We start from the raw sequence: 14,135 nt of genomic DNA, 5'->3' as shown, positions 1-14,135 counted from the left end.
TCAAACTCAAAATCTCAAGAAATAATAACAAATATAAAATATATTATTCTTCATAGCATAATATTTTTAAAAATCTTTATAGGAAAAAATAATAGAACTAAAATAAAGAAATTAAATTATATTGAACTGTTGAGAGAATAATGTAAGCCCACGTGAATGAAGAGTCTGCTTGTGTAATGCCATGCATGTGCATGCAACTCATGCATGTCCAGATAGGTTGTTATGAGTTTGTTAGTCAGTTAGATGGTTCCCTATACTGCTAAGGCTGTGTATAAAAACAATAGCGTATACTGTGTTAGGTAGACTTCTTGTACTCAAAACAAAGAAACAAAGAACTCTTTCTTTAGGTCACCAATTCCTGCAAATGGCGACGACAGTCCCCAATAACCTGAGCCGCGATCAGTACGTGTACCTAGGCAAGCTATCCAAGCAAGCCGAGCGATACAAGGAGATGATTCAGTTCATGCAAAAGTTGGTCCTCGGCTCAACTCCATCCGGTGAACTAACCGTCGAGGAAAGGAACCTCCTCTCAGTCGCATACAAGAACGTGATCGACACACGCCGTGCTTCGTGGCGGATCGTTTCCACCATTGAGCAGAAAGAGGAGAGCCGTGGTAACGAGGATCACGTGACTGTCATCCGTGATTATCGGGCTAAGATAGAGGCCGAGCTTTCCTCCATCTGTGGCAGGATCGTGAAGCTGCTTGACTCCAGGCTCATCCCTTCGGCCTCCACTATAGACTCCAAGGTCTTTTATCTTAAGATGAAGGGTGATTATCATAGGTATTTGACTGAGTTCAAGACTAGAGCCGAACGTAAGGAAGCTGTTGAGAGTACTCTTACTGCTTACAAATCTGCTCAGGACATTGCCAGCGCCGATTTGGCCCCAACTCACCCGATCCGGCTCGGATCAACACTCAATTTCTCTGTTTTCTATAACGAGATTCACAACTCTCCTGATCGCGCTTGCAATCTTGCAAAATAGGCATTTGATGAAGCAATCGCTGAGTCGGATACTTTAGGCGAGGAATCATACAAAGATAACACTCTCATAATGCAACTTGGACGTCGGATGCGCAGAACCAGTTAGATGAGCCGTAGCAGGCTTGCTAAACAGGCGGTGGTCCTATTCTTCATCTGAAGGAGTTTGTGGTTTACTGCCACTCTTGTTTTTTTTTCAATTTGGTAAAGCAAAATGGATATAATTACTTGGGGTGAATTTGTAATAAATATGATAATATAGTTCTTTAAAAAAAATATGTCAAAGAACCTTGTTTAAGAGGATGAAGAAGAAAGAAATCAAGGTGAATAAGAAGAACGAAAGGAAGTATAGACACTTTTGATTCAAGTCGAACAGAAGGAGATGTCGCATTTTCGATTCAAGTGTTAATCTTTTCATCAAAAAGGTTGAGAAAATAGAGAGAATGTTGAGAGAAAAATGTAAGCTCACGTGAATGAAGAGTCTGCTTGTGTAATGCCATGCACTTGCATGCAGCTCATGCATGTCCAGGTGTAGAGAAGTTCTAGAATATATTCTAGAAGATAGGTTGTTATGAGTTTGTTAGTCAGTTAGATGGCTACCTATACTGCTAAGGGTGCGTATAAAAACAGTAGCGTATACTGTGTTAGATAAACTTTTTGTACTCAAAACAAAGAAACAAACAACTCTTTCTTTACTTCTTGAAACATTTCTGCAATATTACAATATGAACCGATGATGTAACTAATTAAAGTGTGCTTTTTGAAAATTGATAATTAAAATCGAGCAATCTAAAAACATAAAAACCCACCAATATTATTTATCCTATATTTGATTTATATTGAAACGATTGAAAAAAATATAAATATATAATCCAGTGCACCGCATTCCTAACTCAACAGACACAGTTTCGACGCAATAGACGACCGTGCAATCATTATGGATGAAACAAGGAGCAGTCCCCAATTTCCAATACCATTTCCCTTTACTTTTTGGACCCATTTTTCTGAAAGGCGTAAAGGGAAAGAGAGCAGACAAGACCCAGAATAATGTTGATTTCCAGCATTGCAACCCCCACTTGATAGAAGAGAATCAGAATTGGGATCTGGCGGGTCTTTTCCTTTAACCTTTGAAGAAAATACACAGCCAGTCATGGGGTAATAAAAAAGATTGAAAGCGACCCTTCACCTTACATCCATATGAAATAAAGTACCAAGTTTTCTTATTTTCTTCTGCTTTTGTCGTTGCAGTAATGATATGAGGAAAAGGGCGTGGGAATTTACACGACAACCAACAATGGGGAAAACTTGTCCTTCTTTCTGAGCGTGTTTCATCCATTTCCGACTCTTGACATATAGCATACGAGACTTTCTAGTTCATATACTTTGATTTTAAGAAACCACTGTATCCTTTGTGTTTCCAAAAGATATGGTTTCCCTTTACATGGAATGAAGTTAGCATTTAAGCAAATAGGGGATGGTACCTCAACCAAATAACCTATATGAAGTTACTTGGTGGTCCCTTAAGTTTCTTCCCTGCATGTATCGGCCAGGGTAAGGAATCATGATTCATGACTATTCTGAGAAATGAACTGGGTCCTAGGAGAATGATCACGCTTTCTCGCCTACTTGATACTTTAATTAATACCTAGGCTAGGGATAGAGTCATTATAATTTTCCAGTGGCCCACTGGCCCTGTTATGTGCATGGAGCTTGGACCCATCCCTTTTCAGATTTTGCACGTCCTAACTCTTGCTTGTCTTATATAGCCCAAAACCACGGGATCAGCGCTCAAAAACCTTAATCACAACCTAACACACAGCAATCTTTGTAGTTTGAAATCTTCTCTGCAATTATATCAGAGTTTAAGCTCCAATGTGAGCGTCACGTATGGTATTAAATTGCGATTGTGATCGCGGTTACGGATACTACAAATGAGAGATTGATTAACTTAAAATGTCATAGTAGATATTTTCCCACTAGGGCTCGACCCTGGGGACCTTCCAGGAAGGCATCAAATGGAAAGGACCATAGCCATGGCCCAGAAACATCAGGATGATTCCTGGATTTTATTGTTTTTCCACAACGCCATCAAAATTACATGGAACTAGAGGCCTCCGAACACACTCACAAGAGACTTTGATTCACTTTTTTTGGTTTTTTCCCCTTCAATTCCAAGACAATTTAAAACAAGCTAGTTCATACAAGTTAGATATTTCATCCCCAAATGACAAGAAAATGAAATATATTAGCTGGTTTTTTCATTATATTTTAACACTTTAGAATGGTTAACTCATTTGAAGATTCATGAGCATAATCCATTTGCCAGCTCGGCCTTCCGAGGGTGAATTCTAGGTTAAGCAACAAGTCTGAAGTTGACAAAGAGCTGGAATCTAGTCTCTCCGTTCTATCCACCTATAGGGGGAAAACACAAAAAAATTTCAATATTTGGTACGATTGGTTATTAACACAATGTTAGCTTAATCCAACTTTCAACTTGATTCGGTTTTGTTTTCAGTGCTGCAATCATACCTTGGCATCATTTGTCTGTAATGTAAAACCATTTCCATGGCTTGATATGCTCAAATTATTCGCCTCCATTGACGATAGGTACGAACCGCTGCAAACAAGGAAATAATAATTAGTGCTACGAACTAATGCACCCCATCCACTAGGAAGATGAAAACGTATACAATAACAGCCTAGTTTCTGAAAATAAGATAATGAAAAGTTGCTTGTAATTACAATGCTCTCTCTATGTAGAATTTCTTTATTTTTCTTCATTAGTTTTCACATGCATACGTACATATATATATATATATATATATAATGCAACTCCAAAAGCTTGCTTTTATAAGATAGCAAGCCATCGTATAGGGTGCTTCTTGTAAACTGTAGCTGAGGAATGCCCGTCATATTCTAGCAGCATTGAGATTTGGACAAAAAAAAGCCTTAACTTTGATTATAATATACGGGGATTAATACATTCATTCCATATCTAACGGGGGGGGGGGGAGATTAATAGATATATGGAACATGAGAGAAGGCTTAGCTTGATAATTACCAAAAAACCCTAAGGCCATCTTCATCAAAATCAATGTACATGAGACTCTAGTAAACTGTATATGCGTGCATACGATCGTATTGAGTTAATGTATCCATTTAAATTTGTCTGTTCTTTTTTATCTTTAGGTTTGGGAGATAGAATGAAAAAGGAAACCAGAGAGAAGAGATGGTTTCACCTTTGGGTCCTTTGTGGTGTCTGTTGTGGTGGTGATGGTTTACCATCCAAATCAACAATCCCCGACCTTTGGATCAAACTCATATCTGTCTGCACTTGTCCTGAAACACCCATAAAAGGTTGAGGCACCGTTCTTTCTTTTCCAGAAAATAAAACAAATGATTCTTTTTTAGATTTGAAAGTTGAGACTCAAATAAGTCTAATAGTTCCAAATGAAACGGCTCTGTTTTAGTAGGGGAAACAGTGAATAAAATGATAGAGCTTGTGTCATAGTTTGAAACCAAGTTAAAATAGAGAAAATATTTGAAGTCAAATAAAAATGGTGGAAATCCAATTACCTGATCCTTTGTCAGTGCCCTTCACTGTTCTATACATCTGCATGAACATAAAAAAAAAAACCAAAGAGAGAAATGAGAAGGAAAAAAAAAGTCCACACACATTGTTGAGATTACCATTTAGATTCCCTTTTGTCCTTTCCCCTTGTTTCTCTCATACAGTCATACATTCCCACTACAATTGAATCATATGGAAATACAAAAATAGAACACGATAAAGGTGTCAAAACAATTATCATACACATTTTGTTCAGGAGTAAACCCCACCTGCAAATGACTCTTCACGTGAGCTAGGGTTAGATCCTTGACATTCATCAACTCTAAGACAGATTTCGGTGTTGCTCCTGTGACAGTTGCCGAAACAAATATGTAAACTTGTTATGCTTTCACCAACAGAGAAAAAACAAACAAACCGAAGTTGATATATTGTAGAGGAGCAGTATTATAATTACTTTCATGGCCTCCAAGAAGCTGGACTGCATGAACAAAATGAGCATGGAGGGTTGTAGTCCATCGCATCCTGGGAGCCCGGATGCTTCTTCTCGCTCCATTTATCGTTCTTGAACTTCTCTTGAAATCATGACCATAGATTTGAGGCTGATATTGGTAGTGATGGTGATGGTTAAGGTTCCTGGGTTGCTGTAAATGGGAAGGACCGAGATGATCAGCCATTTCAAACCCTAAGCTCAACGTGAGCTCTCCAGGATTACTATATCCATTTTCGTGGCTGAAATCGCTTCCGCTGCTGCCGGAATCAGTGGTTGATGATAACCCATTGTAGGCCATTTCCTTCGCCTTGCTATCTGAAAGTGATGGTGGGCTAATCTGCAAGGATAAATCAGGCAAAGCCGTGGTTCTCAACATAGTGTGTGAGCTTAGGGTGAAGATCTTAGTTCCAAAAAAAAAAGCCCAGAAAAGAGAACAGAGAGAAAAAGTAAAGTGATTAGATCATGAGTGGGTTATGATGTGCATGGATGGTGTTGGTAACAAGAGAAGATAGGCTTTTTAGTAGGATCCCTCTAATAAAAAAATTTCAGGAAAAGAGAGAAAGTAGCAGAGAGTTTTGTTTATTTTTAATTTCATGGGGATGATGGGAAAAGTAAGTAAAAAGGGAAAGCTGAGTATTTAAGGATGAAGAGAGCCCTTTCCTTCCCCTTGAGAAAGAGAGAGAGAGAGAGACTGGGGAAATGAAAATGGCAGGCAAGCAGGTCTATGTTAATGGTCGTTTGTTTATTTTTAATTTCATGGGGATGATGGGAAAAGTAAGTAAAAAGGGAAAGCTGAGTATTTAAGGATGAAGAGAGCCCTTTCCTTCCCCTTGAGAAAGAGAGAGAGAGAGAGACTGGGGAAATGAAAATGGCAGGCAAGCAGGTCTATGTTAATGGTCGTTTATGCTATGCCATTGCCAGGGAATGGTTGGATTTGGGGAAAACAATACTTTCTCACTCTCTCTATACGGACTACAGATTTTACTCTATATATTTATTGGAAATACATTTGTTAATTATTATATCAAAGTGCACACGTGGCTTTTTTTTTATTGCAAATAACAGTGGATAGCTTAGCAGTTTATAGAAGTATTCCTCCAAGCCTGCTTATCAACTTGAAGAACGCTCGAAGAGCAGCAGGTGGGTTTTGTAACTCAGTCAATCCCACCGGCCTCCTGTAGCCATACCGAGCAATAGCATTAGCAGCCCCATTGCTTACACGGCTAATGAGAGATAGTTCAACCTTCCAGAGTCGTTGCAGGATCTCACGAAGTCTCCGGATAATCGCCGATTCGTGCCTTTGACTAACACATGGCTTTATTTGTTCTCTTCTCCAAAAGTTTATCGCCTAACACATGGTATTTATATTTAAGTTGTTTGTTATGTTGATATTCATTTTACAAAGATTTTATGAAATGGTAACATTGTTAACTATTAATGAAGTGATGGATATGAATGATAGATGAATAAATTTGTCAATATTATTAAAATATTATCCATTAAATTTTTTTTAGTTTAGACAAAAAAATTACAATCTGACGAAAAAATAATAGTCGATTGATTTTTTTTATGAGAAATATATGACCATGATAGTCGAAGATGAAGATGAGGTATAGATTATAGAAGGTTTGGTTGCTTTATCATTATGGTGATGTAATGCATAAGATAATTATAGTTATTTATAGTTAACAAGTTAGATATATCTAACAATCAAATTTTGAATATCGTTATGACATATCACGTGAATCTATTAAAGATTTTGTTACATTTTAGTAGACTAGGAAGCTTATGTTCATGAGATAGTAACTCTTTGGAGACACCAATAATTTATCTAATGAAAAACTGACGATTTCTAGAGATTATTCTCCATATATATAATGTTACTAAATTAATAATTATACCTAAATTATATTTATTAATTCATTGTTAGAGTTAGGACAAATACAAAATTTTATGTTAAGAGAGGTAAATTTATAAAATTTCAAGAGTAAACATATTTATAAAAAAATAATTTTTTTTAAGAGTAAACATATTTAAAATATATAAGAATTTAAATTTTTTAATTAACTATCATCACTACCTACACCTTTAATCCATCCCGATTAGAGCCACGTGGTAAACTGAACATTTGCATCAAATTTAAGATAGGATTTACATAATTTAAATTGGTAGGATCTAATGTGGAACAAATCAAACTTAATAAACCCCCAAAAATTCGGGGATATTTGAACCAAACATCACCATATTTGAAGCTTGGGTGAAGTACTCTAGTATTTAAACTACATAAGAAGTTTAGGTGAGCTTATCCCGAATTGCCATTGCGCATGGAGCTGTACACGTGCACTGCCAAGAGGGCTTGGGAAGAATTATAAAACAAATGAAGGGAAGAAGAGTGGGTAGGGGTGTCCGGCGACATCACCCTCGCCAATCTCACATGCATTAACATATTTAAAATTGTTTTTCAGACCGAACACATATATATTAATAATAAAACAATTTCAGATAAAATGAATAAAAATATAATTCTAAAAAAATGGTAACAATAAAAATAAAAAATTTATATAAAAAATTTAAATTTTAGGATATGCAAGTATCCACCATGAATCTCATTTACATCCATCAATGTCCATATAAAGTAGTATATGTTTATAATTTTCTTAACATATTGACAACGCATATACACTATACGAATGTTATTGCTCGAATTTAAAATTTTTAAATTAGTCAACATTTCTTTTTATCACTGAGATCATTTGATGGTTTTACGTGGATCTATTTCTTAATTGTATTTTCGGCCTATTTCATTATGTTTTCACTGTTACTTTCCTACGCGTCCACACGGATTATTATTTGATTTACCTTTCGTGAAACCCATTTATTTCAATTGACAACTCATCACGTAATTCTTATATTTTATTTACAAATAAAAAAATAATCAAAATAATATATGTTAACTTTTAATCGGAATTAAAGAACTTCACAAATAGTAATAAGATGTGTGTTAAACAAATACAAGACATAGTTTATAATTAAAATGGAATGGAGATGAGTAATGCCAACAAAAATATCAATGTGTGCCCAAGGTCAATGGTACATTAATTGATTTGACTCATTCAGCCACAGGTCTAGATCCAAATTTAGTTATTTCCTTTATAAAAGGACAATTTGTATGCTTATAAATTATAGTTATACAAGGGTTTATTGTTATAATACACATAACTCAATTTTTTTATTTATAAAGCACCAAATATAACTAGACAATAAAAAGTATTTAAGAAGTTTGTTTTGAATAAATTTATATCAAATCTATTCATGATGAGACTTTAATCTAAAATACCAAAGCTTAAGTACATTCCTTGCCATTAAATATACGTCCTCGATCTCTATATTCTAGATTTCTAAATTTTCTCTGTAATTGTAACCCATGGATTTAGATCATCTATTTTCGGTTTTAAAATTAACTAAAACTTTATTGATAATATATTTATCTAATTTTTATAATATACGAACTAATATATTTATGTGGTTAAAAGAATTGTTGTTATTGATAGAAATTTTATGTTTGAACATGACATCTGCAAGAGTGTTTGAACATTTCGTATCAAATTATTAAGATTTTTTGAAGTGATACTATTTTATAATCAACTCAGACTAATCAAATTTTATTATAATATATGTTATCAATTAGATTTTAATTTTAAATTAAAACCTTTAAATATTAAAATACTAGATATTTAAATTTATAAGAAAATCATTAAGAATGTTACCAATTAGTCATGAACTTCAAACCAGAGAAGGAAAAATAATAAAATATTGAAAATAAAAATAAAGTATTAAATTTCAAAAATCTAAAAAGTTTAGGAATTAGAACATAATTAAACTGCGAGGCCTCATTCCCTGTAAATCGTACTCGGCAACAAGAGGGGGTAAATTGCATTCATTTCTGGAAACAATTGTACATTATAAAAACCAAATCAGGAAACATCAAAATATGTAGTCGGACATTATTGACAATTTAGTACCCCATGTGCATTAAATTATAATATGCCCATATAGTTTCATTCTCTTCAAAATGTATTAATAGTACAAATTTATTTACAACAACACAAGTATTACATAGAAAACTTGTTTTTAAATAGTATGTGGTAATTTTAAGGTAATATGTATTTATAATTTTTTTAATTATTATAGCAAGTATTCGTAGCAGTGGTGGATTCAGAAATACATTATAGAGTTGACACACATATTAATAATGTATCTTTTTTGTATATGCGGACACAAATACAATTTTATGGACACTATCAATAAAATGAACAATTAACATAAAAAAATTAGTGAAAAACACATACATCTGTCAATGCCCTACAAACACAATTACTCGAATCTAAAATCTCTAAAGAAAATCATACTTCTCTTAACCACTAAGATTATTCAATGAAACTTAAGACCATCATTCAATTGATATATTTATACATCCTACAAAGAATAAGACAATGGATGGGGGGAAATTAAAATTGAAATGTGAGAGGGGGCGTTGGGAGCACGTAAAAGAAAGCTTAAAATTGAGTGAAACGGGTAGTATTTGTCTAATGCGTAATCTTTGCTGACGCCCTATATTCCTTCTCCGTGTCCAAATATTCCTGTTGTAGTTGCTGTCGAGCCCCACCCGCGCGTGGAAACCCGTAATCATATTTCCCCGCCTAATAAATAACACACACACACCCCTTATTCCTCGGCGTCAACATGGTTCTCTTGTCTTGTTCTTCAGTTGCCCGTTTTATTTGCTGATCTCCCCCTTTAATTTATTATCAATTCCCCCAACTCCAATGCCTTTTTGTTTAATCCCATTTGAATTTACAAGCAGATTTGTTTGAAATCCTTCGTTAATATATATATAGTTTTGGAAGCCATGCAGGGTCAGCGGCTGATGCGCTCTAGATTCTCCGGGAAATGAAAAAACTTTGCTCTTAGTTTATTCCTTTTTATTATTTGTCTTTGGTGTGGGATTATTAAATCATTTGCAGTGGGGCAATTAATATCCGGTCAACATGTCTCTCTATGCCTCACATGTTTGGGTTTTATTCCATATTCCATGTGTTTGTCTTATAACAACAATTCCTACATCTTTTTTATATATGACTCAGCACCTTCCCCAGTTGATAGCTGTGTTCTCTAATGCTGAATTGGTGACCTTAAATAAGAGGAAACAATAAGGGCTCAATGCAGATCAAGCATGAACAAACATGTTAATAATTGGTATTGCTAATTACCAAAGCTTTGTGATGCATGGTAAATGCCTGTCTTCAGCTACCAAATTCACGTTCATGGATCTCTCATTTTCTTACCACTAATACTGCATCAACTTAATATTTACTTTGTCTTGAAGGTTAAAACGAATATGTGTATATTCCAAGAGGAAGAATATTAGGTTCTGCATGGTGATTCGTGAGATTAGGTTTATAGGGCATGTGTTTGCTTCGAAATTTGCATATATGTAATTATATATAAATATCACCACCTTCTCTCACACTCTTTAGGCAGAGAGATTTTGCAGAGCGAAGTAGACAAAAGAGAAAGGAAGGAATCACCGAAATCAACGCCGTTTGGGCTGACGTGCTCCGCGACATTACATCACATGATCACTATACTATAAACAAAAGGGAGAATAAATAAAACCCTGGCTGGCTGGCTGGCTGGACCTGGATCACCGTGCCTCCCTATCCCACGTCGTTTCCCTTGGTTGCGCTACAATTTTCTTCCGATTCTATTTGCAACACAACTTTAGGGAAGAGAAAAAAGAAAAGGAAGTAAGAGGACTGTAACTGTAATTAAAATGTTAATCACAGCCATTCAACAATGTGTAAATAGCTAGGGACACAAGTTGGTCAAAACTAGCATTTAAAAATATCAATTAATAATTATTAAAAGAGATGAATATGAGATGGTCTCGTAGGTAACTTATAGCTCGTAAATTAGGTTCAAAGATAGAGTTCCTAGGTAAAGTGAAAAAAATATCTTTGGAAACATTAATCACGTCATTAATTATTTATTTTCTTTTCATAATAACCCCTTCTATTTGCTAAGCCGGATTAAGTCAAACCCTACGCAACCCTAACAGTAGTATTTTAGTTGTTGAGCTCAAAATAAATTTAAAAAGTTGTATAGAAAATAATTAAAAAAATGAAAAAGATTTTAGACATCGAGAGTTGTGGCTTGAAATCTTATACTATATATTTATTTATATATTCTACGTATTTTTATACACGTTGGCGTTACTATCCTGGAGACCTCACTAATTTAGTTTGTCAAACTTGATAGAGTCAGCAGCGTGAGTGTTTATGAATAACATAAAGGAAAGCGAAATACAGTATTGACCAAACCACATGCTGACAAATTAAAACAAAATTTTATCACATTTATGTTTACCACCTAATCAGTAGATTCCCTCAAACATCCCAACATCAATTGAGTTAAGCTTAATGGAAAGATGAAATTAGAACAGCGTTGGTGTCTCAATCTCAGTCGTATTGGGTTAAGTGTTAACCGATTGATCCGTGATAACTATAAACTATCCCCTCTATCTATCATGAAATTTGTGGATTGACCCGAGGAGAGTAAGAAAGGAGATCGTGGTAGGACTAGGAACCGTATTAGTTCATGAACCGATATGTAAACGAAAAGTGGAACCCAAGCAATGAACTAGACATCAAACAAAAAGGTGGTATAAATTGAAATGTGAAATTTGTAAATTAGGTTTGGGACATGATTATTTCTGCATGTGTAACAAGGCTATAATTCTTATATTGTACCCGTGAAATCACAAGGGTTAGATGTTAATTTTAATTAATAATTAAATTTGATTTTATTATAATTTTAGTGGTCAAAGATTATTTGATAATTGTTAAACACGTGGATATACTTTTTCGTGAGCAACAATTCATCCGTTTATCAAAATCTCAAGAGAAACTCTTCCACATGATGAAGCTATTATAACAATTCATCCATAACTACTTGACAAGATCGCTAAAAGATCTAAGAGATATGTCAAGGCCAAATATATTAACAAAAGATTGTATTTGCTTATTTTGTCAGTCTATGGGTAGCTATTATAACTTTAGGTCTGAAACCTACACATACTAAGGGTCGATATATAAGTTTCCATACACAATTGATATAGGTACCTAAAACCTTTCTCCCTCGACTCCACTATGCATAATCTTCTTCGACTCAAGACCATCACCATCGGTTACGACTTTCTGCCCAAATCAAAAGAGACGAATCATCTTTAATTGTTGAAACCATATTTTATCATCAACAATAATCAAAATTATTTAATAAGTAAATACTTATTTAAGACAAAAAGTTTTTAAGAATCATGTTTCTTAGTAACTAAGTATTTAGCTCTATAAATATGAATGTCTTAACCTTTAAAAATATAATGAAAAATTTTATTTTAGAGAGATATAGTTTTTTCAAATTTATGAAACTTTTGAAAAATCGTAATCTTATCTTTTATACATATCTTATCAATATAATGTAAATTTCATATCATTTTCGAGTTAAAACTAGATTGGAGTTATTCTTGACCTCTTTTTCCATTACCCATTTCATATGGATAATTATTAGGTGTTTTTTTTCCAAAGCTTTGAACTTTCCATTATAGAAAACAAAAACAAAACTACAAGCTACTTATATTAAAATGATTACATAAAATTCTATGTTATTTAAAATCTCATTTACCTAAAGTTATTAAATAGTTTTAATGATTAAAGAGAGTATTATATTATCTTGAGATCTTAAATTTGAACAATACATTATCAATAATTAAAAAATAATTAAAAAAAATCCTGATTAAGACTATTAAAAAAACACATTTGTCATAGTAAAATTATCACCTGAAAATGACACCAAAGACTATGACTAAATAAAGAGTGTTGATTTTGAACGGTCATCGATTTTCTATAAAGAGTAAGGAAGGATCTGGTGCCGACTGCCAATGAGGCACTTTAAAATATCAGACCGGCCGAGAGAGGCTTTTCCTTTGTGATATAACCCATTAAGCAGATTAAATCCATATGTAACAGCTTCAGATGCCGAATCCATTATTATTCCCCAATGATTTTTTTTTAATGTTCCGAAGTTTAAATTATTACAAGTATATTGGCTATGATGTGGACTGAAAACTCATATTAATCATAATTAATTTATATTTTGAATTAAGTACATAAATGATCACTTAAATATCAGTATTTTAATTATCAGTGTTCTTTTATCATTTGATAATAAAAAATTATTAAAAATTTTAATTTATTGATTTTGTTTTTATTATTTTTCATTTATGGTCCTCAAAGTTTACATATTATATCAATTTGCTATTGATTTTAAAATTTTTAATCTTACAATATTTATATATATAGTATCAATTTCATGATTGTGTTTGTTATCTGCTTAATTTGGTTCTAAGAATTTCAACTTAAGACCATTGTTCGCTATACTCCAAACGCCACCAACGGAGAAGGCCAAGCTGAAGGCAATTCCAAGCCAACCAAGGACCCAATTGAAGCTGTATTTGGTTGGGCTTTTCATTGGAACCCACATGAAACATGGATAAGCAAATGTAACCGGAAGAGTGAGTCCTCCTAACAGTCCAGGAACACTTGAAAGGAATGGCAGTGCCACCCCTATGAAGAAAAGCTATCGAAAACAGATCAAGCAAGGGCGGTTTGTACGACTTGTATATCTGGCTTCAAAGCTATCGAAAACAGGCATCGAATATATTTGGAAACTGCTCAGACAGTCGAATGCCACAAGAAGAAAAGTCAGTGCAAGAAGGCCTCTTGGAAGAAAAGTCAGACCTCTGCCCTGACGGTGTCTGTATCTCCGGCGTCGAAACACGTGATGTTAAAAAATGAACCGATTACGAGAAGATGGAGGAGAGTTGTTCGTAACCTTTATATTTGTTCCTATTGAGTAGTGGCTTGTTGTCAGGGTTGAAGTACGTGGAAAATGAAAATGGCCGAGAAAGGAAAAGAGAGCTGACTATTAAAGTTCACATATCTTTAAATCAACACCGTCCAACACAACAGTGAAGGA

General features: G+C 34.1%; 1 protein-coding gene and 1 pseudogene across 1 annotated transcript; one reads left to right on the top strand and one right to left on the bottom strand.

Annotated features, from left to right (window-relative positions):
• The first annotated feature begins 364 nt into the window (after nt 1–364).
• Nucleotides 365–1,731, top strand: LOC120198957 (annotated as a pseudogene).
• A 2,977-nt stretch (nt 1,732–4,708) lies between these two features.
• On the bottom strand, nt 4,709–5,570 carry LOC120198938 (probable transcription factor KAN4). Its single transcript, XM_039200171.1, has 3 exons — nt 5,007–5,570; nt 4,822–4,898; nt 4,709–4,729 (listed from the first exon to the last, which is right to left on the bottom strand). The coding sequence occupies exons 1-3, from the start codon at nt 5,416–5,418 to the stop codon at nt 4,709–4,711; spliced, it is 510 nt and encodes a 169-aa protein (XP_039056102.1). The 5' UTR covers nt 5,419–5,570.
• Nucleotides 5,571–14,135: the final 8,565 nt, after the last annotated feature.

The sequence above is a fragment of the Hibiscus syriacus genome, unplaced genomic scaffold (genome assembly GCF_006381635.1).
Source record: "Hibiscus syriacus cultivar Baekdansim isolate YM2019G1 unplaced genomic scaffold, ASM638163v2 tig00005154_pilon, whole genome shotgun sequence".
In the NCBI taxonomy this organism is placed as follows: Eukaryota; Viridiplantae; Streptophyta; class Magnoliopsida; order Malvales; family Malvaceae; genus Hibiscus; species Hibiscus syriacus.
The sequence above is the reverse complement of the archived record's forward strand: the minus strand, read 5'-3'. Positions and strand labels throughout refer to the sequence as shown.